This window comes from Elgaria multicarinata, chromosome 3, assembly GCF_023053635.1.
Source record: "Elgaria multicarinata webbii isolate HBS135686 ecotype San Diego chromosome 3, rElgMul1.1.pri, whole genome shotgun sequence".
Classification (NCBI taxonomy): domain Eukaryota; kingdom Metazoa; phylum Chordata; class Lepidosauria; order Squamata; family Anguidae; genus Elgaria; species Elgaria multicarinata.
This window is the reverse complement of record NC_086173.1, coordinates 114,961,168-114,988,029: the sequence shown is the minus strand read 5'-3', so window position 1 is coordinate 114,988,029 and position 26,862 is coordinate 114,961,168. Positions and strand designations below refer to the sequence as shown.

The 26,862-nt window shown below is 40.3% G+C and overlaps 1 protein-coding gene across 3 annotated transcripts in view; it reads left to right on the top strand.

Moving 5' to 3' along the window:
• Positions 1 to 6,660: 6,660 nt before the first annotated feature.
• Positions 6,661 to 26,862, top strand: part of TASOR (transcription activation suppressor) — a 50,542-nt gene continuing 30,340 nt past the window's right edge. Inside the window, exons 1-8 of one of the 3 annotated variants that reach the window (XM_063121296.1) lie at positions 6,661 to 7,204; positions 14,505 to 14,650; positions 16,564 to 16,656; positions 18,972 to 19,044; positions 22,876 to 22,967; positions 23,692 to 23,844; positions 24,257 to 24,378; positions 25,380 to 25,411. In XM_063121296.1, the coding sequence (XP_062977366.1) occupies positions 6,835 to 7,204; positions 14,505 to 14,650; positions 16,564 to 16,656; positions 18,972 to 19,044; positions 22,876 to 22,967; positions 23,692 to 23,844; positions 24,257 to 24,378; positions 25,380 to 25,411 (1,081 nt within the window). In that variant the 5' untranslated portion in view covers positions 6,661 to 6,834. The remainder of the gene's footprint in view (positions 7,205 to 14,504; positions 14,651 to 16,563; positions 16,657 to 18,971; positions 19,045 to 22,875; positions 22,968 to 23,691; positions 23,845 to 24,256; positions 24,379 to 25,379; positions 25,412 to 26,862) is intronic. The other 2 variants (XM_063121294.1, XM_063121295.1) reach the window with 2 other exon arrangements.

The window sequence follows — 26,862 nt, the reverse complement described above, 5'->3', positions numbered from 1 at the left end:
ACAAACTAGACTTTGGATTTTTTAAGTTTGGACCTACTCAAACCATGGTATCTGTTTTAATAGCAAAAGGGGAATGCAGATGAGTGCAGAACTCTTCCTCTACTCCCTGGCTTACCTCACTGCAGTCTGTCCCCCAGGTGTTTTGTCTATAGCTGAGCCCCAATACCAGAAGCAATCATTTCCAGAAGGGTATCCATGTTAGTTTATTGCAGCAAAAACAAAGTATTTTGTGGCACTTCAATACTAACAAATTGTAAACATGTGAGAAGGAAATTAAATGCTGAAAGTATTGCCAGTGACAACTGCATTATTATTAACAATGGTCATTTACACTACAGTTTACCCCTCTGTTTACAATTCTTCCCACCACCACCTCCATATCTGCTATATATAAACCTGAAACACTCTGTAACAGGGATGGGCAGAAGGCAGATTCCCAGATATTTTGGATTTCATCTCCCCAAAACCACTGCCAGCATTACTAACGGTCAGGAATGCTGGGCGATGAAGTTCGAAACATCTGGAGATCTTCTTTCTGCTCACCTTTGCTCTATACCACTCCATGCATCTGATGAAAAGAGCTGTAATCCATGAAAGCTTGTATCAGAAAAAATGTGTTCGTCTTTAAGCTACCACAAGATTCTTTCTTGTTAATACCAGAAGTATACCTTAGCTGGGAGGAAATCTTTATTTATTTATTTGTAACATTAATATACTGCTGAATATAATAAAATCTCAAGTGTTTCAGAACATTAAAATACAATATTAAAACACAGTATTAAAACATAGCATAATACACAGCATTAGAACACTTCTAACGACAAGAAAAGAGCAGTGAAACTGAGTAGCATAAATTACTTAACGCCTAGGGAAAGCCTGGGTGAACAAGTGTATCTTCAGGAGGTGTTTAAATGATGCTACATTTTCTGCCTCCCAAACTACACAAGGGAGGTTTTTCCAAATGGGGGGGGTGTGCCACTACAGAGAAGGCTCGCCATCTGGGTACTTCATGGTGACATTCCGTCTGTTCTGGAATGACAGCAAGACCTCTGCTGATCTTAAAGGTTGCCTGGATATGTATAAAAGAAGGCAGTCTGCTAGGTATCCTGGTCACTAGTTGTTTAGGACTTCATATGACAGTAACATAACCTTCTACATGGCTCAGTAGCTAATAGGAAGTCACTGCAGTTCTTTTAACACAGGGCATAGCTAGGTGTCACAGTGAGCAGGTAGTTGCTGCATTCTGCACTACCTGCAGCTTCTGAACCACACACAAGGGCAGCCCCACATAGAGCTCATTACAGTAGTCTAATCGTGAGGTTACCAGCGTCTGATCACTGTGGTTAGGCTATCCCTATCCAGGAATGGCTGTAGCTGGCATACCAACCAAAGATGGTAATAAGCACTCCCAGCCACTGAGGCCACCTGGGCCTCTAGTGACAAAGAGGGATCTAGGAGCACCCTCAACTATGGACCTGCTCCTTCAGAGGGAGTGCAACCCCATCCAGAACCGGCAAACACCCCAATTCCCAGACCTGGGAACTGCTGACCCATAGGGTCTCTGCCTTGTTGGTGTGCCTTAGCTAGGAAAAAATTAATTTCGAGATAGGAGTTGCAAAGAGGGGGGATAGGGTTATGCACTTTTCATCAGTATGTCCCTTTTCCCCACTCCACCCCATTCTTTTTAAGTGATTAAAAGTGATCGAGGCAGATTCAGCATACAAATTGTTGACCTCCCCTCTACTTCAGAGATATTTTCTAGACCACCTCTCTATGACCACATGGAGAGAGCCTAATTAATCAAGTAAGACTTGTCAGAGCCTTTGATAATTGAACCACCCTGCCTGTAATTACGTAAATATGTCTAATTGATTGGCTTTTATATAGATTAGTGGTACAAACACTGATTATCCTATTTAAACATGATTTGTTCCCTCCAGGCTTCTAAATACTAATAATTATTATTTGCTTGTCTCACAAAGTCCTGAAGGATCTCCTGAAACCAAATGATTTAGCTCCTGTCTATTCTCTCTCTCCCAACTTGTGGGAAATGCAAACTGTTTGCCCTACCATTAGGCAGAATGAGTTGGCCACCTCAGGAGGCTAATTTTAGGTGCTGTGAAAGGCAGCAAATTGTTATTTATGATTATTGTATTTTTACTGCCTGGGAAAGGAAAGATGTTTGTGGGATTTTCTGCCTTTGATACTTAAATAACTTGGCTGGCCTTGGGGGCAGGGAAGGGTGCTATTTGGTGCTCTATATGAAAGAATACGCAAGTGAGTAAATTAGACTGAAGCTAGAGATAACTCTAATAATGGGATAATTTCCCATTTAATGTGTTCATATTAACATGATTAGTTTTAATTTTATCGTCCTTCATTTTGGATGTAACCATTTGGATGCATGCAGCATCTGGTGAAATTCCCTCATTATCACAACAATTAAACCTGCAGGAGCCCTGCCCTCTTTAGCTAGAGTGACCAGATATAAAAGCGGGCAGGGCTCCTGCAGCTTTAACTGCTGTGATGAAGAGGGAATTTCACCAGGTGCCATAGGTGTGCGCACGGGGTGTGCCCAGGCACACCCTAATATCTTCGGGGGGCCTCCACTTTCCCACCCCCATCGCTCCCATTGGTGACGGCCTGCACACTTTCCAAAAATAAAGCATGCGCAGTGCCTCCCGCTTCCATCTCTGCTGGCCCACTGGCTGGCTTTCCGTAGCTGGCGCACCTTTTCTTGTGCAACAGGCATGTGATGAAGGAGGCGGACGAGACTGTGGAGATAGATGGCAGAGGGCCGTTTCCAAAGGCCCTGGATGGAAAACACTCTTCCATGGGCCTGGTGCCTCGAACAGCCACCCCAGCAAAGGACACTGTGTGGGTGGGGCGGGCAGGGGGGATACGCCCCTCCTCACTGGACTTCAGCCCAGGGGTACCTCCCCATCTTTCCTGCTGCGGGTGGAAAAGCAGAGACAGGAAGCCGTGGTTATCCTACAGAGAGGCCTGAGGTGAGTCGAGGGCTTCCCAGCCACACACCACTGCTGCCCTCCCCTGGGCAATTCTCCTCACAAGGAAGCCCCCCTATTCCCAAAGGCCTGGCTCGCACCCTGCCCTGCGCTTCAGATTGAGTTGCTGTGGATGAGGCGGCCTGAGCAGGTCTTGTGTGAGTGTTACTCAATTTGATTAGAAAACCCTAAGTTCTAGTATTATGTAAGAGAAATAGAAAAACTCATCCACTTTCTCCACACCATGCATAATTTTATAAACTTCTCTATCATATCCCCTGCCTCCTACTTAGCTGTAATTTTTCTAACTAAATAGCATCACATGCTTTTTGGTTGCCTTTTAGAACTATATAATTATAGAATCTGATTCACCTTCAATAACTCTTGTTCTTCTATGTTTAATCATTCTACCTTTAAAAAAAAAATCCCACCAATCTACCCAGAAAATACACAGAAGGGGGGGAAAAAGGATAGGGAGAGAAGAGGAAAACAAACAACACAGGCACTAGTCGTTAAAGTTAAATAGTAGTTCTTGAAATGAGCAGCTGGTATGGAAACAGTTCAGGGAGAGGAAGAGCCAGCGGATTTCTCAGATTTCTGCTGCTGCCAGGTAGGTAACAAAGAAATTAATGTGAATTACGGATTGAGTCATCAGCATATTTCCCTCCTGGGCAGGTTTCTTTGCCTTTACCAGCTGAATGATGTACAATCAAGTAACACACAGATTGTCTCTATATTAAGGAAAAAATCCCACATTCTTACCAGGGTTTCTTCTTCTGGAGTATTTCTGCATTTAGGATGGGATTCTTTAGATAGCGACCGCGTGATTTTGAATTGAAAACTTCCCCTCTCAGCAATCCTCTTATATTCAATGAAACATCGCCATCTAGTGGTGAAATTATAGAGCTACACTGGCTTTACACACAGGGTACATCCCATGATAATTTAAATACTGCATTATCTGATTATTATTTTTAAAAGCGAGATTACTGTGGAAAAGCGCGGGAGATGTCCTGAAGGTTGACAGCATCGTGTAAAGTGTCTGCAAACTTTCATGAATGGACAATAAATAGCTCATGTGGAGAAGCTCCCAGTGAAATTCATCACAAACAACTTTCCACCATTGCTGTAGTTAGATTAGTTTTGTGCTTGCCATGCAGCTGGTCAAGGCAAAGAAGCCAAATCAAGAAAAAAAGTTGTGCACCCAACCACCAGAAGAAACCCCTGGAAAGAGATCTTCCTCTGTAGAGAATAAATGATTGCCATGTACACTCCTGCTGTCTCTTTTTGAATTAGGTTTAGTATGATAACCGGCTCACCAATTTTTGATTTGTCAAGGAACAAGGCACACATCCCAAGTTGATTTAGAAATATTTACATGGGCTTTGCTCAGGGCAAAAGCACAAGGTGCATGCAAGTTGGTCAAATACAGGGGCCCTGCCTGTATTTGAGTGCTGCTTTGGGCTTGGAGGACTGAGGAGAGCAACTGAACTATAATGGCCTTTGCTGTAATCTGAACGGTGTTTTGTGGGGTAGATTTTGGGTAGAAATCAAACCACCACGAATGTGTAGGGAATGGTGTACTCTAGAAGTTTTGTTAAGATAGGTAGTATCTAAATTTTCTTCATGGGAAAAATACATCAACCATTTATTTAAACTGGTCAGTTTAGTTTTGTGACAGTGTATCGCGAACAGTATGTTAATTCAAATAGTTTGAAGTATTAGCTAAACTTTCAGATGGTTTTTGGTTTATTTATCTTAAATTATTTCAAAACCTGAGCTTTATATTTATTTATTTATTTAAGGATTTTTATGCCACCATTCAGCCAAAAAAGGCTTACAAAAGTATTTCTTGACAGTCCCTGCCCACAGGCTTACAATCTAAAAGACATGACACAAAAGGAAAGGGGATTGGGAGGGAGGAGGAGGAGGGGGGAAAGGAAAGCAAATTCAGGCACTACAATCTTAGTTGGAAAGTTCAGCAGTTACAGGTGACAGCAGGAGGGAGGGGGCTCTCAGCTGGAGCTGGACCCAGGCACGGTGGAGAGGTGCCTGGCTGCTGCTTCCTCCCTCACTGGTGGCCTCTGCAGAGACACTTGGTAGCAGGAGGGAGGGGGCTCTCAGCTGGAGCTGGACCCAGGCACGGTGGAGAGGCGCCTGGCTGCTGCTTCCTCCCTCACTGGTCAAAATTATACATTAGTCAAAAAGCAAAAGTGGCACTATATAAAGGTATAAAGGGGTGGGGGCTAATTTGGGAGAATTTTTGTATGTGATAGAACACTTCTTCCCGAGCATTTTGGTGTAGGATATGTTTTTACTGCAGTTTGTGAAGTTATAAGATACCTGGACTACTGAGACGAGCCAGTAAAGAGTGATATAGCACATTCCAGCTACTGATCAAGAAGTCTTGAGGTAAATTTTATACACACTCCTGAAGAAAATATTAGCACTTAAAATTCTAGTATCAATCTTTTTGCTGGCTATGAGAATGGAAAAGAGCAAAAACGGAAGAGGATTTTGCATGCGTGTGTGTCGGAATATGCTACCATTTTCTGCTATAGATCTTTCGTGAGGGAAATTTAAATTAGCCCAAATTAGAACCTTGTTCAAAGTTAACACCCAAGAGAACAGTAGTGCTGGTCAGCAATGAGGCCAGCAGAAGCAAATATAATTTTATTCTTGTAGTCATAATTTTAACTGAATTTAAAAACTGCACATGCTCAATTATATATATAGTATCAGGGTTGGCAAACAGTTTTGTTGTTGTAAGGTATCAAGAATATAGAATCAGTAGTTTCCTCAGATTTCTGAGTTTAAGGCCTTAGCTAGACCGAAGGATTATCCCAGGCAAATGGAGGGGTCATCCCTGCCTGCTCCAGAGATCCCTTGTGTCATTTGGATGCACAGGGATGATCCCGGGACAATCCTGGGATATAGGCCTGGTCTAGCTATGGCCTAAGATCTGGCAGGCTTATCCAGACGAATTTTAAACTTAAGAATTTTAAGATGCACAATTGTTATTTTACTATTGAATTGGTTTTATATGCTCTTTTAATTAGTTCTATGCATTTGATTTATATTGTATTAATGTTGTTCCCTGCCTCTACCCAAAGGAAGAAGCAGGTAATAAATTTATTTTATTATTATTATCTGAAGCAACACACAAGGCCATCTAAAGCAGACCCTATAAGACCATTAAGTCGAGGGTCTAAAATTATCTGTGTGTGTGTGTGTGTGTGTGTGTGTGTGTGTGTGTGTGAGAGAGAGAGAGAGAGAGAGAGAGAGAGAGAGAGAGAGAGAGAGAGAGAGAGAGATGAAGGTAGTGCTTCGCAGTTTGTGAGGAAGCGCGCCTTTTTCTTTCACCAAAATGAAGGCTAGCAGTCAATCGGGTCACTATTTTATAGCGACAGGAAGATAAAAGTGAATAAAGTATTATATTCCACCATACTTTTCTTGTCTGGATGTAATACTGTATTTCCGAACTCAGAACCGCCCTTCCTCAAACAGCTCGCCATCTTCGATGCAAGCGCAAGGCGTGACTTCTCGTATTTATACGAAGCGCTGTAGACGGATTGGCCGCAAGTGAAGGGGAATAAGCTCCTCCTATTTCCTGACGCCCCAGCGCCATGTTAGAGTGAAAGCGGGGAAGAAGAGAGGGAGAGGAAGGGAAGGAGAAACAGAAAGGGAGGAGTGGTTGTTTGCTGTGTAGGAAGCCGAGGGCAATATTCTCGGTGGCGCCGTGCATGGCTCTCGGGAAAGGGCGGCTCTTGGACGGACAAAGACCACCAGCGCGGGGGGGGCGTTTTTCTTGATTGTGTTGTACGGCTTTATGGCGGATGCCGCGGCTATGAGCGGCGGTGAGAAAACGCCAGAGCCGCCTCAACGGGCGGGGAGCAGTAGCGGCCTCTCCGTTGGAGAGAACAGAGCTGCAGCAGCTGAAGCGGACGATTCCACACAAAATGGCGGCCGCCCTGAGAGAAGCCGAAGCGATGAGGAGCCGCTGCTAGGGGCCGCCGCTGCCGTAGAGGACAGGGGATCCCCGCGCAATGGCCACCGCAAGAGTAGCGTTTCCGCGGCCCAGGATCAGGCACAGCCACCGCAGCTTAGCGATGGGCTGGGGGCGTCGCTCCCCAAAGCCTCTGAAGACCTGCCTCTTAAGAAAAACTTTCAGATTCCCAGGAAGAGCCGAGAAAAGAAAGGTTGTTCCCTCGCATCTTCTAACCCCACCCCTTCCTCCTTCCCTCTTCCCCGTTTTCGCTCCACATGCGTAGCGACATCTCTCACAGCTGCATGCAAAGCCTTTTGCGGGTGTGGAGAAACGCCTGTGCCATGGCGGGCTCGGATAAAGAGCATGGCGTCCGGGCAGACGAATGTTCTTTTTAGGAAAGAGAAACGCCACCCGCTCGGGATTTAAACGGCTGCGTTAGAGTTGGAAGAGGCTGGACGCGATGTTGGGGGGCTGGGAAACGGCCAGATGCCCCCCACAGGCCGACGTTCGCGCCAGCTGGCAGAGAAGATGGGTTCTCCGGGGAGCGCGAAGAAGATGGCTTGGCTGCCTCCTTTGCGCTCTCTGCAGTAGAGGAAAGCATCCTTTGGTAGAGTAGGCTCCTAATCAGTGTAAAAACGTCCACCTCAGTGAAGTTCTCGAAACCCGGCTTTTCCATTCCTATGCAAAGCCACTTCTACCTCCCTCATGTTTCATAAGGGAAGTGGATGTCAGGATCACGTGCTCTTCAAAGGAAGTTCAGTTGCTGTTTTCTTGCCTAATAACTTCTTGTTTTTAGGTGGCATTGCTCTTTTTGTTTGTCTTCAGTTAGTTTTCCAGTGAGAGCCCACTTTGAATCTTTTTCTTCTTAAACTTCTGCTGAAATAGAGCCACTTCATTCTTTAAGGCAAAAGCCAAGGCAGGTTGGTTTGTCCCCTCCTTGAAGCTGACATCTGTCTTTAGCCTACATACAAAGATGAACCAATTGTCTTTCTAGGTCGTAAATCTTTCTTCATTAACATTTGGTGGAAAAAACAATCGGTCAAGTAGGTTCTCCTTAGTTTTGTCCAAAAATCATGTAATCTAAGGATTATTACATAGATAACGCCAAAGGGCTGCTCTGTTTCATACATTTATAGACATCTTTAGAACTTCGTTTCATTCTGAATTTTAATCAAACTTCAGGCACACAAGTTGGAACAGCACTTAGTGTCAGATTCTAACCCTTTATTGCATGTTCTCTATTAAGATATATATTGATACTTCCGATAGACACCTTTAGCTCTTGACAGTTGAACATTGACTGTGTCTTCGTATAAGATGTAGCAGCCTCACTTATAAGAAGTGTCAGTTCAGTGTTAATATAACTATTAGAAATAACCAAGGTATTTAAAGAGGTGCCATTATTCAGTAACAAACCAGCTGTGGATGATAGAAGACCTATGTCTAATACTGCTTACACTTTTTGGATGTGATGGAAGAATAATCATAAACATAGATGTGTGTTGTGAACACTTAATACATTGAAAACCAATGGGAGTGTCTTCCTTTTTTGCAGAAAGCTTCAGATGAAAACTTCCTTTATTTAGCATCATTGGTGTATCTTTTTCCAGTGGAGGATTTAAAGTCTTGTCTAATTCAGCTATGTATTTCCCAGCCATTTTTTAGTTACAGTTGTATCCTGCCCTTCTTTCAAGAAAGCTCAAAGGTGGATTTCATCGTAGACGGTTACCCAAGTTTTGACCAGACATGGATCTATTTAGCTTCAGAACAGAAACTATCTAGGATATCTTTTAAATCATTCTGAAGCTGAAAGTTTGATGCCGATTGTCTTATCTCTTTGAAACTTTTTGCGGACAGCCTTATTTAAGAGACATTTTTAAAATCTAAATTTAATCTGAAAAAATAGAAGAAATGTTATAGGGAAATGCTGGCCATTTTTACACCTTGGCCCCTTTTTATACAGCAGTAAAATTTAATAAATAAGAGATGGAACATGATATTGTGGGAACCTTAATGTCCAGAGAATTGTGGAAAATGTTTGACTCAAAAAGAGCAAAGCAATGAAGGAACTAATAGAGTAATTATGTAATTAGTCTTTTCCCAGAGATTATTTGTGGCAAGTCATAGCTCCTTTGAGACATTTCTTTCTAAATACCACTCAATGATGGGGAAACTTGCTTTCTCTTTCCAAGGCATGAACTAGAGAACGATCCTTAAAATTTTGAAATATGATTTTCTTTTTAAAAAAAATCAAGGTGTTTGTGACCAAATTTAACACAATTGTCCTTTATCAAATAGGGTAGTGCTTTTCTTTCAGAAGTGTTATCTCAAGTTTCTAGGTTAATCTCAGGTTGAGATCCTTTTCCCCTTTAATTTTGTGACTTCTGTGCAATTCTATGCTTTCTGCTTTAAGGAAGTAAACTGAGTAATACACTTCTAGCAGAATGATAATATGCAGTAGAATGTTTCTTTAAGTGATCGCAACAACTCTCTAGAGTCTGTCTTGTTTTAGGGTGAGCATTTTGGTTTACAGTGCCCATCAGCCCTAGCCAGCATTGCCAATGGTGAGGGATGATGGGAGTTGTAGGCCAAAACATCTGAAGGAAATTGCCTCCACCACTCCATATTCTATGGGAACTAGTTTGAAAATATTTTTTTAAGTAGAGGAAATATAAAGGTTTGGGACAGCAGTATCATACTTTCTGACCTTGCAGATGAAATAAATAAACCTCTTCTTCCCAGTTTATATGGGAGGGATACTAACTCAGTGGTAGAGCATATGCTTTCATCTGCAAAAACTCCCAGGGTCAAAATCTATAGCATCTCAAAAAAAATATTAATTACTTTTTTAATGAAATGTTCAAGCAACAAGCGGCAGAAAAGACGTTAGTCTTAGACCCTGGAAATACGCTGCCAGTAAGAGTAGACAATACTGAGCTCGATCTGACAGTATAGGTTAGCTTCTTATGTGCCTAATATTAAGCCATGATTCAGATGGCAAACTGCAGAGTATACTAAGCAGGTTTCTTCCATTAAAAAAAAAAGGTGAACTGAAAAGCAGAAGAGTCCTCATGGAAGTTGCTATTTAACTCCTATTCTTTGTCCTTGGAACGCAGTCTACAGTTTTTGGAACTATGGCCATTTCTTTCTGGTCCATATGTCTACCTACTGGTTCATACTGCACATAAGCCGCTGAGCTCATCCTTTGATTTAGTGAGCAGGACCCTATACATCTCTTAGTTGCTGTGTTTCATGCAGTTGTGCTTACCTCCCAAAATTTTCTAAAGGAATAGGCAATCTTAGTGAAGATTGAAAACTATTTAAAAATGGTTATTGAGTCCATTTTTCTGCTACAGTTTAGATATGTTATTTACCATGTGTAAATTTGGTAAACATACATATTTAGTATTTGTGCTTGTTTGTTAAGCCATTGATACAATGCACTATCTACATCATCTTGTAAACATATCTTCTGCCAGCCCCTTTTCCAGGAACTAAAGTCAACATGAACAAAGCCTGCTGGAACTTAAATGAGTCTCAGCACCTCTTTCTCCCTTATGAATTCCTCCTCTCCCCACTTGCCATTCTCTTAATATGTAGAGAGGCTTGGGGGAAGGGGCATGCTTCTTCTCTTGTGGGGCTTCCAAAAGCCTTATTGTTAACTGCTGAGAGGATTCTGATAATTGGATAGTATACAAATGATGAAAATACGTAGAACAGGTACACGTTTCTTCCAACACAACCTTTTCCCACTACCAGTCATTGGATAAAGGGGAAATCTTGAGCCATACTTAGAATTTCCTGAGGAGGTAAAATGCTTCTCCACTATCCTCCAAGGGTTGGTTATCGTTTGAGTTCAAGTGAGGCTTTTTCAGAAGGGCTCCTGTGCTGTTTCTGCTTTCTGCAAAACCCCCACCTGAAATCAATTAAGATCCAGCTCCTCCCCATATCCACTGTTGTGTGGAGGATTCACAGTACCATTGCAGGTGGAGAATTATATTTGTGCTTCCCTGTGTAAAACAGCATCAAGAATTACAAATAGAAAACTAGCATAGAAGGAAGGTTGTAGCCCAGCTCTCTTCCTTTCTTCTGCTTTTGTTTGTTTGACCCAGCCTTCCTCCAGGTGGCTTGGACTACAACTCTCATAATCCCTGACCATTAGCTATGATGTTAAGAGTTGTATTCTAAAACGTCAGGAGAACATACAGGGGGAGGCTGTTGAAATAAGGGAGCACTCCATTATTTATATATTTATTTAGAATTATACACTGTCCTTCAAAAGGAGCACAGAGTGGTTTACAATATTAATAAAACAACCATACAATCATACTATCACATTAAAACAACTAAAATACAACAATAATGTAGTTATTCGTATAGTTACAATAAGTGACAGAAAAAACTGGAAAGCAGAGGTGGCAAAAAGCGGAACAAGTAGCCACTGACTTTAAAATACCTTATTTGCCAATGTGTTGAGTATTTAAGGTAATGCCAGACTGCACACTGAAAGGAGTTATCACTGCCTAATGGTTCTAGAACTCAACACGCACAACAGGAGTTTCCCTTCATCTCCCTCCTGTAGCCTTGTACATATCCTACAAATCTGCTTTGGAGGATTCTTCACCCCTTCGAGCAGATTTGTAGGGCATGTGGTGGTGGCGGTGGCTGCAAGAGGGAGCGGCAATTGGATCTCTTAGCAGTGTATGTTCTGATGGCAGGAGGGCACTATGGATGCAGTCTACTGTGAGGAAGAATGTGATAGTAGAAGGAGTAAAAGGGAATGATGAGTTTATTTTTGAAAACTTGTTAAAGGATGGATGCTAAACATATGTCCAATGGAAGCAAATGAAAGCTAGGCTTTCATTACCCGGCATTTGTGTTGTCAAATGATATTAGGCATAATTCCTATTATTCATTTGCTTAGACCACAATAGAAGTTTGAGAAAATCATGCTTAAATTCCTTAATTTTACTAGGCTTAAGCATGCTTAATTTTTGATTGTATAATGGCCATAATGTTTACTATGTGTAATTTCAGGTCTATTAAAGGGTTTATTTACAATGTTTGTGTGGTGTCAGGCCTATAGGAGAAGGATGTTTGCCTTGTTCAAATTTGTAGCTTTCCTAGAAACACAGAATACAAAGTTAACATAAATAGTAAACGTATAGCAGATGTTAATTTTTTTTGCCTGCTACATCCTTAATCCTGTACCTTACATTCATTCTGGAAGGTGCTCATAGGTTAGGTTTATAGAAGAAAAAGAGTTGTGTAGTAGGGGTATAGGTTAGCTGAATAGAAAATGGGGTTTTCCAGGTGATTACGTCTGTAAAAGAAGCCATTGTGGCTTCTACCCCTGCACATGCTGTAAGTGTGACTGTTATTTGTGTAGTTCCCCATAATGTAGCATGGGCTGGTGTGTTGTCTGTGCATGGCATGGCGGGAGTGGCTTTGTACCCACCCTTGGGTTGTAGGATGAGTACAAAACCAGCCTCACTGTGCCATGTGCCTGCTTCGGGCAACATGCCAACCTATGCTGCATTGTTGGAAATATGTAATTGACAATTGTGTGCATGGCATACACAGGGTGGGGGAGAAGCTACCATGGCTTCTTTTATCAATGTGATCATCCAAACCCAGTCAGTATGTCAATAGGCAGTAATATTGTGGAAATCTTCTAGGAAGGGTTGCATACAGTGCTGGCAATAAATGCTACTAAACAAAGCAAACTACATAGTCTGACCTGGGGAAAAAATTAAAGATTAGATTGCTCATTGTTAATCCCCTGTAGGTCTGAATGGGTACTTCATTAACAAGAAAACATGCAACGAAATTTTCTTACTGTTACATTTATAACTGTATTTCTGTTCTGTGATAGGAGCAAATTTGTTCGTTTCATCTCCGTTATTTATGTGCTCCTCTAAACTTGCATAAGCTCTTTCTAGCAGAGAATCTTAACTGCTCAGCATACCTAATTAATGATATTAATTGAACACACATATTGCAGTAATGTTGGACAGAAAATGTTCCATTCTTAGAAATATATTGTTCCATAAAATTAGTACCACAACAAATAATTAGTAACAACACATAAACACAATAATAATCAAATTGAAAAGATGCAGTGGATCTGTATTTTTTTTAATTGACTATCCCTGAAAAAGCACAGGGTGTTAACAGTTTTCAGTGCCTCCCCTCCCTTTAAATCGACAACATAAGGGAAGTCTTTGTTGCTGAGTTATGTCTTAAAATATTTATAAATACCACACTAAAATAATTTCCAAATAAAACTTCAAATTTGTGAATGTAACATTTAAGCCACAGTAAGTGCAGTTTGTTGACACAAACATAGGGGGAATTTTTCATTTCATCTACTTTTGACTTCTAGAAAAAACCTTTCGAAATACTCGTGCAGCACATAACATTAACCTGACATACTTGTTTAATTTGTTTTCTAAATATAAATCCAAAATGGTAAATCACACCTTCATCAATCTGAATGTAGCAGAAACGTTTCTGGAAAATCGTAGGATTCACATGTGCAAAAATTACATCAGTAGCGTTGTTTTTGATTTATATACCTTTACAATTTGTTCATAGGAATAAGAACTAATTATGCCCACAAGTTTGTGCTTTCACTGCAGTTCTATATATCCCGTGACGTTTTGTATAAGAATAAATAGTGTAAGGCTTATCAGTAGAGATCTATGAATTTTGCTCATTTTTGTTTTAAACTGAAGCCTGAGCAGAATAGATGTGCAGAAAAATTTGAAAATTCATAAAAGTTCAAAGCCCAAGCTTTAATAGCAATTACTTTTCTCCGTGCCAAACAGACAGGGTAGCCCTTCCATCAGCAGCATAACGGACACTCCTCCCTGACCAATCAGTGTGGTATGAAGGCGGGCTGTGACCCTGTCCCAGCTGCATGATTAGGCTGTCACTGCCAGTAGGGAAGGGAATGAAGGCAGCACTGGAGCCTGGGGCTGCACTGCATGCGTGAGCCATAGTCACGTTATTCATGATGCCCTCTGTGGTGATGGGCCTGGGGCAAAAAAGCGGGAACCAAGCAAGACTACTAGCATCCATGGTGACATGGGCTTTACGCTAGTGTATGTTAGGTATCTTAATATTGAGAGCATTTGCACAAGATAAGCCAGCAGTGTTGACTCATCTTGGTTTATTGTGAATATGCAGCATATTTGTGCATGCTGCTTATGCCCTCCTACTTGATTTTGTTTTTTGGTAAGCCAAAAACAAATCCTGGTTTATTTCAGGCTTACGAGCCTGGCTGGTTCTCAGCCCAGGTTTGGAAGTCATACAAAGCTTTACATTTCTGGATTGTTTTAACTATACATGAAGGGAGGAGCAAACAAGTTGCATGTACCACTATACTGCTTGTTCACAGTAAATTGGGATAAGGCAGCAATTCTAACTTAGCTGTGAATGTGGCTATTTTATATTGAGAGGAACACAAGCTTGAATGATCAAGAGGTGACACTTTTTTTCCTCTGTAGCTCTTTTTCAGCCGTTAATGAAAGAATCTCGTGAATTTGAAGATGTGGTGAACATTTTGCATTCGTCATATTTAGAAATCCATTCAAAGGACAACTTCACCTATAAAAAAGCCAGCTTGGTTCATAGTGAACTATTGGAAAAGGAGGTGAGTACCACATATAATGAAATACTGCCTGAAATTCATACACAAAAATATGTAGTGTTTGTTCAGGGTATGTTTACCTGAGTGATTGAATCCATAATCATGATGGCTGAACCCTATTTGTGACTTTAAGGAAAATCGTATTGAAAATGAAATGCTTGTTTAATTTGAAAGTACCCAATTGTAACAAATGGGTATTGTATTTTTTTAAATGACTAAAATAGTTTCAGCTACTTCAGTATAACAAATGTTCTTCAAGTCTGTAATGCTTTAATTCCTGTACTTGTGGGTATTGTAAGGAGAATTGAAAAAGCAGGAGGGTAGTGTCAGGATGAGGCTTGGACTCTCTAGTTTAGATTCTGAATCAGACTCGGAGGATGAAGTAAAAGAAGACTAGCTGAGATAGGAAGTGGGGGCGGAATTTTTTTAAGACTCTCTAGGAGTTAGGGAGGAATATTCTCAAGAGCTTATCTAACAGGAGGCTTAGGCTCAGAGAGAGTTTTTTCCCTTCCTCCTTCTATGAACCCAGTCTTTGTCAGAAGGGGAGGGAGCATCAAAATTTACAGATTACAGAGCCGCCTGGAGAGTCAAGTGGAGTTGAGAGGAGATGGGAGGTGGTCCGCCAGACTAGCTGCATGGCAGAAGTTATGTCATCAAGAGCCTCCCTGAAGGAGGAGTCCAGTAAAAGCCTGTAGGGCACAGTGGGAAACCATCCATTTAGTTGATAAGCAACTGTCTTGCTTTATTAAACTAAGCTTAAAAAATAGCTCCTAGCATCCCCACTCAGTTCAGATGTGAAGAGTTTTTTTTACTGAATAAAGTTTTTGTAAATTGCACAGCAAGTCTCTTTATTGTCTCACATCTCAGTGGGAGGGCTTAGAATCACAACAGGTGATTTTATTCATTTTATAAATGTGTCCTGTTCCACCTCCACCCCCCATCTGCAGTCCATATGTTCCACTTGAAAAGCCTCATCAGAGGGTCTAGAAACCTTCCCAAATAGAATAGGCATGGAATGGGGGTGTTGCTTCCAAGTTGAGCATAGGCATCGTGTGAGTGTGCCATTGTGCTTGTACATTGTGCCTTCTCCCACTTTGGGGGCAATTTTCCCCTCCCACTACAGATCCTCAGTCCATGCTATTCAGAACATCTCCAGCCTCCAGAGAAACTTTTGTAGGTGGAGTGAGCAGGCGACAGGAGGGGATGACATTTATTTTTCTTACCTATAAATGATTTCTGTTCTGCCTTTGGGCCCTTAGAAGGCCCCCCAAAGCAGCTTACATCCATAAAAATATACAAATTGACATTAAATTATAACAGATATGTCACTTGTGTGTGCAGGCTTCCACTCCCACAACCTTTGTATCTAACCTCTGTTTTCTTTGTTACTCTATTTGCATGATTGCTGCAGCTCATCTTGGCTTATTTGAACTACAGTAGTCATAGGTGTCCTGAATATTTTAGCTGCAGTGTTTCGTGTTGTCTACACCTGAGGACTGTAGGTTTTGCAAGGGTTAAACAACCCAAGGTCCCCAGGTTCGGACAACACTGAAAGCCGTGGTTGCAGATTGAATATTCAAAATGGCTGTTGGCATGCACTGCAACCCACCATGGCCATGGAAGGCTGTTTGATCATGTGAACCAGCCCCATGTGTGTATTCTTGTTTGGGTTGGTCACCTGTGTTTTGTATAGTTCCTTGTCCCTCTGCTTTAGCTTGCAAAGGTACAATAAATTATGGAAACAGAATGTATGTATAAGCATTCTAATAACTTATTTAAGTTGCACAATTGTCTTTTGACACTATGTTTATATTTCTGGAGGATACTGATTTGTAACAGCACAGAGTATGCATATTCCTTAAATTATAATGTGTGCTAGCTTTTCTTGTCTATATTTAAACTTTATTTTTCAAAAGTTCATAGAGAGACGACGAGAATTAAAACGAGATGGCCGATCAGAAAAAGAGCTAGTTGAAACGTATGCATTTCTGAAGGTTGACCGTGCTCTGGTGAGAATGTTTTTTTTATGGAATTAATTATTAAAAAGTAGTTGTGTTGAATGAGTCAAAGTTTTTGTAAGTTTGTGAAATGTTACAACTGACAGTATTTTGCTTTACTTGAATTCTGGTAAACCTAAGTCCTAGATCCAGTAGTTTAGAGAACTTATGCTGCTATTTGTCCTCCATTTCTAGCACCAGTTGGCCATTGCATGAAGTGCAAGAAGTTTGCAGGGAGTCCAGTGTATTTTCTGGGCTTGCTTCTTCACAGGAAAAAGTGCTATTAGGAATAGCACGTCAGTGTTAAGAACTTTCTTGGTAACTCCAATCTGACTGTACAATTGGGAAAGTGGTATCTGGGAGAACTTAGCTAGTAGCCAACAGTGTGATTTCCACAGGAAGCAACAGAAAGCTGTTTAGTACAAGTATATTAAAATATTTATAAGAAAACCCAGGTAATTCAGTGTCAACTTTAAAATCATACAGGTTTTGCCTCTTAAGTACCACTGAATAATTCATATTAAGTCCTTTCCAAAAATAAACTTTACATTGCCTAAGCACCTAGTCATGTACATATCCATGCACAGTTCTCCAATACTGAGGCTTAGCATATTTGCTCTACAGAGTATACTAGCTCACCTAATGTTAACAGCTTCTACTATTTTAGTAGGCCCATCTACTGTCCTAAGAGTTAATTCAGGGTTCACCAATTTTGGCAAGCCTTTGTGGCCAGCCAAAAGTTGGGGTTGCCAGGAATATGCTCCATATTAAATGAATGGGGTCCCTGATTTTGTGATTTAGCGAGAGGAGGCAGTCATCTGTGTTTACTTGTGCCTCTATTTTAGGCTAACATCAGTTTCCCAGAGGACCTTTTCTTCTGTTGCCCCCAGATTGTGGAATGGCCTGCCGGAGGAGATTCGTAAAATTAACTCTCTGTGTGATTTTAAGGCAGCGTTAAAGACTAGCCTTTTCCAGCAGGCCTGTTCAGATCAATGTAAAATCAAGACTTTTTAAGATGTATTGATTCATGTTCTAATGTTGTTCCCCGCCTCGATCCAAAGGGAGAGGCGGGTAAGAAATAAATAAAATTATTATTATTATTATTATTATTATTATTATTATTATTATTATTGTTATTTCTGGACACTCCAAGCTCAGCACTTGGCAGGTGCAGAACCAAGGCATTATTAGAAAAGGAACTGAGAATAAAACTGGCAGTATCACACTGCCTTTATGCAAAGTGCGATCACACTTAGAATACTGTGTACAGTTCTGGTCACCACACCTAAAATTTTTTTTTTGGTAGAGCTGGAAAACATGCAGAAAGGGGCAACTAAAATGATGAGGGGGCTGGAGCATCTCCCCTATAAGGGAAGGTTACAATAGCTGAAATTGTTTAGCTTGGAAAAAGGAGGGTGATTTTGTAAACCTGATAGAGGTGTACAAAATTATGCATGGTGTGGAGAATATGGGTAAGAACGTGGATAATTTTTCTCCCTGTCTTACAATACATGAAGCTGATTGGTGGGAGATTCAGGACAGATAAAAGGAAGTAGAGAGAGAGAGAGAGATTTATTTGTCTCAAAGGCCTTTACAAACCCAACGTCATACAAATAACAATCATGAAAATATACTAGGTTATATATCTGAACACAAAAGGGCTAAGCATGCATTTACCCTTTAAATATGAACCCCAACAAAACCATTACAACCCGTCAAATCAAATGATCCCCCTTGCAGTCAACTCAAAAGGAAGTACTTCTTCACACAGTGCAAGTCGCTACCACAAAATGTAGCGCTGATCATCAATTTGGATGGCTTTAAAAGGGGGTTGGATAAATTCCTGGAGGACAAGGCTGTCAATGGCTATCAATGCCAGTATCCCAGGCAGTAAGCCTGCGTGCACCAGTTGCTGGGGAACATGTTTGGGAGGGTGCTGTTGCACCATGTCCTGCTTTGTTGGTCCCTGGTTGGCCACTGTGTGAACAGAGTGCTGGAATAGATGGTCCTTTGGTTTGATCCAGTATGGCTCTTCTTAACACATCTTTGCCTTTGCTGCTGTTTTGGAACCAAAGAGGGGAGGTGAAGGCTTGTTTTGTCTGTTGGCCTGATGCAAGCACTGGCAGCTCCTGACTCCTTTTTTTCCTCCTAAGCATTTGGAATGATTATGAATATTCTGTGGTATAGCACAAGCTCAGCCAGTCAACATTAGACATTTCACGACCACATGCGCAATACAATATAATTGAAGTTTGAACATATTTGACATTGAATGCCTTCTGTTTCTACTATAATTACTTCAGTGCTTATTATATGTTTAATTTCAGGTGCAAAATATATGTGAAAATGGCTTGCAGGTGGGCCATTCCAAGATAACAGCCCTTGGCAGCCCTTCTATGGGTAATTATTTTTTTTCATTGTCATTAAATTTGTGGCTTTCCAAGATCTGCAGGCAGAGAAATGATTTATTATTGCTAATCATTGTGAGAAGTTCGGGCACTCCTGTCTCTAAATGTAGTGTAATATTTTCTCTTGGCATAGCTGACCTTCTGGTGCTCTAAACTCAGATGCTTCAATCGTTGTCTTAGTCTGACAGCCCCATGTCAGACTTTTAAAATTTAAGGATTATATTTTTTAAAATGACATGTCAATTTGGGCTCTAAGAACAATAGCTTTTCCTTGCTTTATTATAAAGAGAAAATTTGCAAAAGTCAGTATTGGTTTTTTGGATGAATTACTGGGTCTTGGAGCCTGTGTAGGGGTGGGGGACCAATTAAGATAGTCCACCCCAGGAGGCTGATGGATCCAAACTGATTCCTGACCAGTTTGAGGGTTTTTTTCTGTCACCTTGGCAGGCAATTTTGTTGAAGTACTGGCTGACCTCTGGAATAGAGAAATGGCTTGCGCAGTTGACACAATAACTCTTGAGCACAGTCTCCTGCAGAGTAGAGCTAATAGAGCTCACTGGTTCTCAAGGGAGCTGGAGTGATGAAGCGAGTGGGGTGATGCCAAGGGAAACATTGATGTTAAACTTGGAATGAGTCCATCTACACATGGGCTAAGGTCTGTTTGAAGCAGTACTCTGGTGGTGATGGTGGTGAAGAAATTATTATTCACTACCAATTGTGTCTGCATAGTTGTCCAACTGAGCTTTTCTGGTCAAAGGCCTATTAAAAGAAAATGTTGACCATTTGATAGCCTGTTGTGATCATTTTGCACAATGCTTTGCAGATAAAATTGATATGTGTGCCAGCTTGGATGCCATAGATGGCACAGGTCCAGTGGCTGTAACTTCTGCTTCTGTTTGTCTGGTTATACAGCCCAAGGATATAGACAAGTTTCTTTGAGAAGTCAGATCTACCACATGTGTGCTTGATCATTGCCTTTCTTGGCTTATAAAAGTGGCAGGTGTGGAAGGAGATGGGCAGAGTGGGTAAGAGTAGTGTAGTATGGTTTCATTGTGCCTAAAAAGTGCATTGGTGAGACCGTTGTAAAAAAAAGAAATAAAAAATAATCCTCCCTAAACCTCACTGAATTGGATAATTTCCAGCTAGTCTCCAATGCTGTATTGGACAAAGTGTTGGAATGTTTGATGGCATCTCAGCTCCAGGTGTTCCTAGATGAGGTGATTATCTATCTTCAGGCCTGGCTATGGGATAGAAACTATTTTGGTCATCTTGGTGAGTGATCTACGGTGAGAACTGGACAGGGAGTTGGTTCCACTGGACTTCTTGGTGGCTTTTGATACCGTCAATTGTGGTATTCTTCTTGACCTCTTGGCTGGTTAAATTTTGGAGGATTTCAGATGCTGCTGCTGGGGAATTTCTGTTTAACTCTATAACCATTAGTCTATGATATCCTTCAGGATTCTGTTTTACCCTGATGCTATTTAACATATGTGTGAAACCATTGGGAGATGTCTGGAGTTTTGGGGTTTGATGTCACCAGTATGCTGATGACACCCAACTCTGGGCCTGTTTGCACAATCACAACAAGCCATTGTGGCTTGTTGTGAGCTGCGATGCCTGTTGCAGTTTGCATAATCACTGCATGGCTGCAGTTTATCATGTCATTTGAACCTGGACGGTGTGGGTTGTTGGAGCATTTAAAACTCTTGAATAACTCATGGGATGATGTAGGGTTATTTGAGGGTTGCTTACCCCTTCAACATACCATGCTGGCCTGCTTCAGACAACATGATAAGCCACAGCTGGGCAGTGTTTATGTAAATCGTAACCCTGGAACGCACTGTGACACACAAGAAGCTACTGTCTCCTTTCCATCTAAATGTAAGGAGGCTGTTTAGTTTTAAATTTAAGACCCTGTTGAGATGACATGCTAAGCCACAGTGGTTAAGCATTTTGAGCTGAACATTATGGCTTAGCATGTCATGTAAACCATGACTTAACGTGTCGTGTGAACCATTCCTAACCATGGTGCCTACATAACCATGGTTTAAACACACTCACTAACCATTTGCGGCCTAACCATGGCTTAGCATGTCGTCTGAACAGGCCCTATGTCTGATAATAGTAGTGTATTGCCTGAGGGAGACTAATTGAAGCTTCTGCTAAGTCAGATCAGTGAATAGTGACTTAACTTGGATTTAAGATCCAGGTTTGTAGTTTGGGTATACTGCTGGATTGATTCATCCCTGAACTTGTATACAGCCAGGAATGCATTTGTACAGCTAAGGCTTGGAGATGTTGGGTTTGGCCATGATGACACATGCCTCAGTAACATCCTGTTAGGATTATTATAATGTCCTCTTCATAGAGATGTGAAGGACCTGAAAAAAACAGGAAGAATTAGGAAAAAAATTGTGTCCAACCCAACACGAATGATTGATTTTACTTTTTTTCTGAAAAAAATGAACAGCTTTGGATTGTGAAATATTTTCTTTTAGAATTTAAGACAAAGTAATGATTTCTAAACTTATGTAATAACACTTCTATAGGAAGATTAGAGATGTGAAATGTCTGGTAACAGTGACACCACAGGGACATTTATTTTTAATCCTTTCTGTAAGATTCCTTGCATAGTTAGTTCTTTCATTCCTTATTAAAATTATTGATCCTAAAGTATATTTTGCTGAAAGACAGTTATGCTCAGTTTCCCAACATGCGAGTAGAGTTCATTGTGTATTCTTGACAGTAAATATGCATTCTTGACAGTTTTTTAAAAATATAATGATAATTTTATGAGCAAACTAAGTTATACATAAAGCAGCCTTTCTGCTCCTAAAGGTGTTTTATATATATATTTCTAAAGTAGCCCTGCTTATTTTCATTTTTAATTTTTTTTTCAATTTCCCCCCAAAATTATGGGAAAAGATATATTTTTTTCCATGGCCTCAAAGTTCTACATGGTGCTTTTAAAGACTCTTTGGAAGCTTTTGCGGGTCCAAAATGTTGCAGCCAGGCTGTTGAGTGGAGCCAGCTATAGAGAAGCACTTGACTCCCTTTTTACAACAGCTTCATTGGCTAGTGGTCCATTTCCAAGCACAAGTCAAAATACTGATTTTGACCTATAAAGCCCTACACAACTTGGGAGCAGGTTATTTGAAATACTGCATTCTGTGTTATGAACCTGTCCAGGAGAGGCATTTGTCTCTGTCCCAGCACCATTGGAGACACATTTTGTGGGAACCAGGAGAGTGCCTTTTTGATGGCTACTCTCAAACTCTGGAGCCCCCTGCCAAGGCAGACAAGGTTAGCTTCATCTTTATTGTCCTTCCTCTGGTAGGCAAACAGTTTTATTAAGACAGACATTTGGCTTTTAAGTTATTTTGTTTGCTGAACTAGGTTTTAACTGGTGGGTTATATTTATTCTTTTTAACTGATGTGTTTTTATGTGTTTTTAACTAATGTGTTTTAGTTGATGTGGCTGTGTTTTAATTATGTAACATTTTATCTGTTTTTTATTTTTAGCCACCTTGAACGTTAGTGGAAAAGTGGGTTGTAAATCACATAAAGAAAAAAAAAAGACTTTTATCACCATAGACAGTTAAATATTTGTATTTATTTCTTGTGTGTATCACTATTATTACCCTTTCAGATGTAGAACTTTTTAGTAGTTTAATGGAAAGTTTAAAAGTTCCTTGAACTCATATTTTTGTGGTGATGGTCATTTTGGAGTTTCTTGTATAATGGCAGTAAACAATTCTGATGTTTGAATAATTCCATAAATGTTAAATCTTATCTTGGCATTTGTTCCCTTCATACCCTGCAGGTGTATATCTATCTAAGTATGCTGATTTGTTGCAAGCTAATCCTCTGGAGGCTAGAGCAACTGGTGATATTATTATTTTTAAAGTAATAAAGGTAAGTTTATAAAAGGTTTGAATCATGGTTCACTACTGATCTATTTCATCCCCTTTTCTTAAATTATTGTAATCCACTGGCATAAGGCACTTCAAAGAGAGCCTTTTTCTGTATAAATCAGATTACAGTATTTTAAAAAGTAGACATCTATAACCGAGGACTGGTTGTGCATAATGTCTGTATGATAAGATTGTTCCATAGGTGTAAGTGATTTTCAGAACTGAAAAGAGCAGCTGATGTGGAGATGGAGTTAATTGCATTGCGGATGGACTTCTCAAAATGAAGAGACTAGGCTAAAGGAAAACATGTTTTTAGAGTATTGTGAATGAACTATAGAACAGGAGCTGTGCTGGATCAGCCCAAGGTCCAACTAGCCCAAGGTCCATGTAGCCCAGTGGTTAACCAGCTGCCCACGGGAAATCCACAAGCAGGACATGAGTGCAATAGCACCCTCCCACCCATGTTTCCCCCCCAACAACTGGTGTATATAGGCATACTGCCTATGATACTGAGTGTAGTATATAGCCATCAGGATTGGTAGCCATTGATAGCCTCCTCATCCAGGAATTTGTCTAATCCCCTTTTAAAGACATCCAAATTATATAACTGCTTACCGTTTAATGTTTTGTGTGTGACTTTATTGGATGAAAATGATAAGGGTTTGTCTGTTTGTTCTGTGCATTGTAGCTGGCACAATTCTAATAGTCATTGTCTTACCTTTCAGGGAAAAATGAAAACTATATATGATAACCTGGGAGCAATGGACTCAACTGTTAAAAGTGCATTAGATCCTACGCCAAAGCATGAATGCCATGTTTCAAAGAATGCAAACAGAATTACTTCTGTCTTAACTTATAGAGCATATGAGCGCACACAGGTAAGAGAATAGCAGGTATCTGAACACAACTGCACATAAATGTTTCTGTCCTTGCAGTTAACTTTGTAGTTTTTAAACAATGGAAAGGCTACAATATAACCAATATAACTTTTTCCACCATAATGTGTGTTAATTGTTGAAGGCTACCTAACATTGGGAGTTCTGTAGAGAATATACACTCTGAGCACATTTCTAATTTGTTCTTTGTAGTGATTTGTTTTGAAAGTTTATTTTTAATTGCCTATGCTTTATCATTTTGTCCACCATGCTGATAAGTTTCAGCATTATTAGCATCATAGTCTAATTTCAGTGATGATATAAAGACTTTGAGACTGTTTAAATCTAGTACGCATCTGTCAACATAGTAAAAAACTACAAAGTTAAGTTTATTTTATTCTGAATTTGTTTCCAGTATTATTTCTATGAATACGGCTTTGACGAGATCAGACCAAGACCAAGACATGTATGCCCATTCGCTGTTGTATCATTTTCTTACAAGGATGAAAAGGTACAGAAGTATTTGCCTCAAGCAAGGTAAGTTAAGGGTTACTTTTTAAAGTAGTATTTAGTGTGAAAGACTATAATTGTTAAATTCTCAACTTACTATTGCTTGCTGGCCATGAACCTGTATGTGTACTTACTGCTTTTGATTAAGAACTGAAAATGGAAGTTTTTTCTAGATTGCTCACACTGTACAAGTGTTTGATTATTTAAAACATATTTACCTTGCTTGTCAGTCAAAAAGGCTCTCAGAGTGGCTTAATATGCAGCACAAAAGGAAAAGGGGATGACGAGGGAAGAGGAGAACAAGCAAACCCAAGCATCAATTCTTAAAATGTTACACAGTAGTTCTTCTAACAACTACCTTAAGTGTAAACAGTTCAAGGAGAAGAGAAGCCCATTGGAGCTGATTTTGGAGCTAGAGGGCAGTGCCACACTTGTCATGGCTAGCATGCCTGCATAATTGTTGAAGTCTGGAAATACCCTAAGCATGTTTCCTATTTGGGGCTTAGATCAATTTCAGGGTGCAACCTATTTTCTTCATTTTTTGCTGGACTGATAAGAAAAAATGTCAGTCGTGCAAGTTTCTGCCTTAATTTTTTGAAGATTGTGGAAAGCAGTTTAATCAAGATTGGATTGTCTCTGCTAGGAATTAATCTAGTGCCCTGTAACAACTGGATCCTTTAAACAATATCTTCTGGAGGCCAGTGGTATTAGTAAAAGGATATCACAGGGTGATTTCAAAATGTTTCCATACCTCAGATGACCTTGTAATTCTAGTGAATCGAGTCTCTTATTGACAAACTGGGTAGTATTCCATTATCAAGACACCCATATTCTGTACCGGAATTGTTAATTGTATAAATTATGTACATTTACGCCATCTTCAAGGTTGTTTGAGAAGAGAACATGCATAAGAAGAAGTATTTAGTGCATAGTAGTTCAGTAAACAAGAACACAGATTGGGAAATTACATGTGAGGGATAGCACTACATCTGGCTTTTTGATTTTAATTGTATGTATTTTGCTTGTAGATCAAAAATTTCTAATATGGAAAAGAGCACTGGTAAGAATACAATTATTAAATAAAGCTGTGTGTCACTGACTGGAATTTTAACATGCGTTGCATGCTTATGGTTTTTCCAGAGCCTCCTGTCAAGTGGCTTTCTTTCCCTGTAACCTCCCGCTACACTTTTGAGTCTTAGCAAAGTGACATTGACTCTTTCTTACTGTAGTAAGTGGGGGGCTTATGTCAAAGGAGTGGGTGCTTAGACTCTTAGCTTAACTCACAGAAGCTTTAGTACCTTTGAGAGATCCCCGCAAATATTATTTTAATTTCCTCCATCTTGTGTGCAACTTTTTTTTTTGTGGAAGCTTGTACAGTTTGCAATAATACCAATCGATTAACACTGCTTATACACTGCCTTTCAACAGGTGGTTTACAATAATTCCAAAATATAAATAAAAACAAGATAGTTCAGCCAATTAAAAAAAATCATGAAACAGCAAGAAATTAATCCCAAAGTGTCTGTCTTTTCCTGTACATGTAAGGAAACCAGAGAAGAATATACCTATATATTTCTGGGCTATTGCAGAAGAGGTTGTGCACAATTTTACCTTTGTAAAGTAGGGAACTAAAACAGGGCATTTCTGATAGATCATAAGGCTCAGGGAAGGAGTAAGCAGGGGTGAATGAAAGAAGATCCTTGGAACCCAGACTGTGTAGGGTTTTAAAGATAAAATCCAGTGCCTTGAATTGAGCCTGGAAACAAATTAGTAAGCAATGCAGATGTGTTCAAAACTGGTGTAATGTGTTCTTGCATGCATACCTGCCAGTATATGGATGGGGTTATGTATCAATAGTTTTCATGCCATCTTCAGGGGCAGCACATGGTAGAGGATGTGGTAGTAGTCTATTCTGGAAGTCACTGAGAAATGAATGAGCAAAGTAGCTTCATAGGAGGCAAACCAACTAAAGTTGGTAAAATTCCCTTCTGGCTACAACCACCACCTGAGAATCCAGAAACAGTGATAATGGTTCCAGAGTCCCCTTGGGCTACAAACCTTCCCAAGAAAAGCCAGTAGATTGATGTTTCATTGCTTCGCTGACCATTTATTCTTCCACCATCATGAACTCTTCCCTTACTGGATTTGACTTATGTTTACTCTCATCTTGTCGAAAACTAATCTTTAGGTAGGGAAGAGATTCCTTTAGGTAGGGAAGCAGTCACCTTACCTGAATGTGATGAAAAGGAGAGAATAGAGCCAAGCATCAACTTAAATTTAGCCTCTGCTGTAGGATTTACTTGCTTTCCAGGCAATACTTGGGTGGATTCAACGCGCAATTAAACCATCCATTCCAAAGGGTTTGCTTGTTGTCAAGTCAGTGACAGTCCAGCGAGAGTGATCCAAGAGGAAAGACATATACGCACGCAGTTGACAGCAGATTCCCAAGTACTTTAGAACTTCGGAAGCATCCTGACAGGTTTAGACAAAATTGCTATGAAAGCATGCATC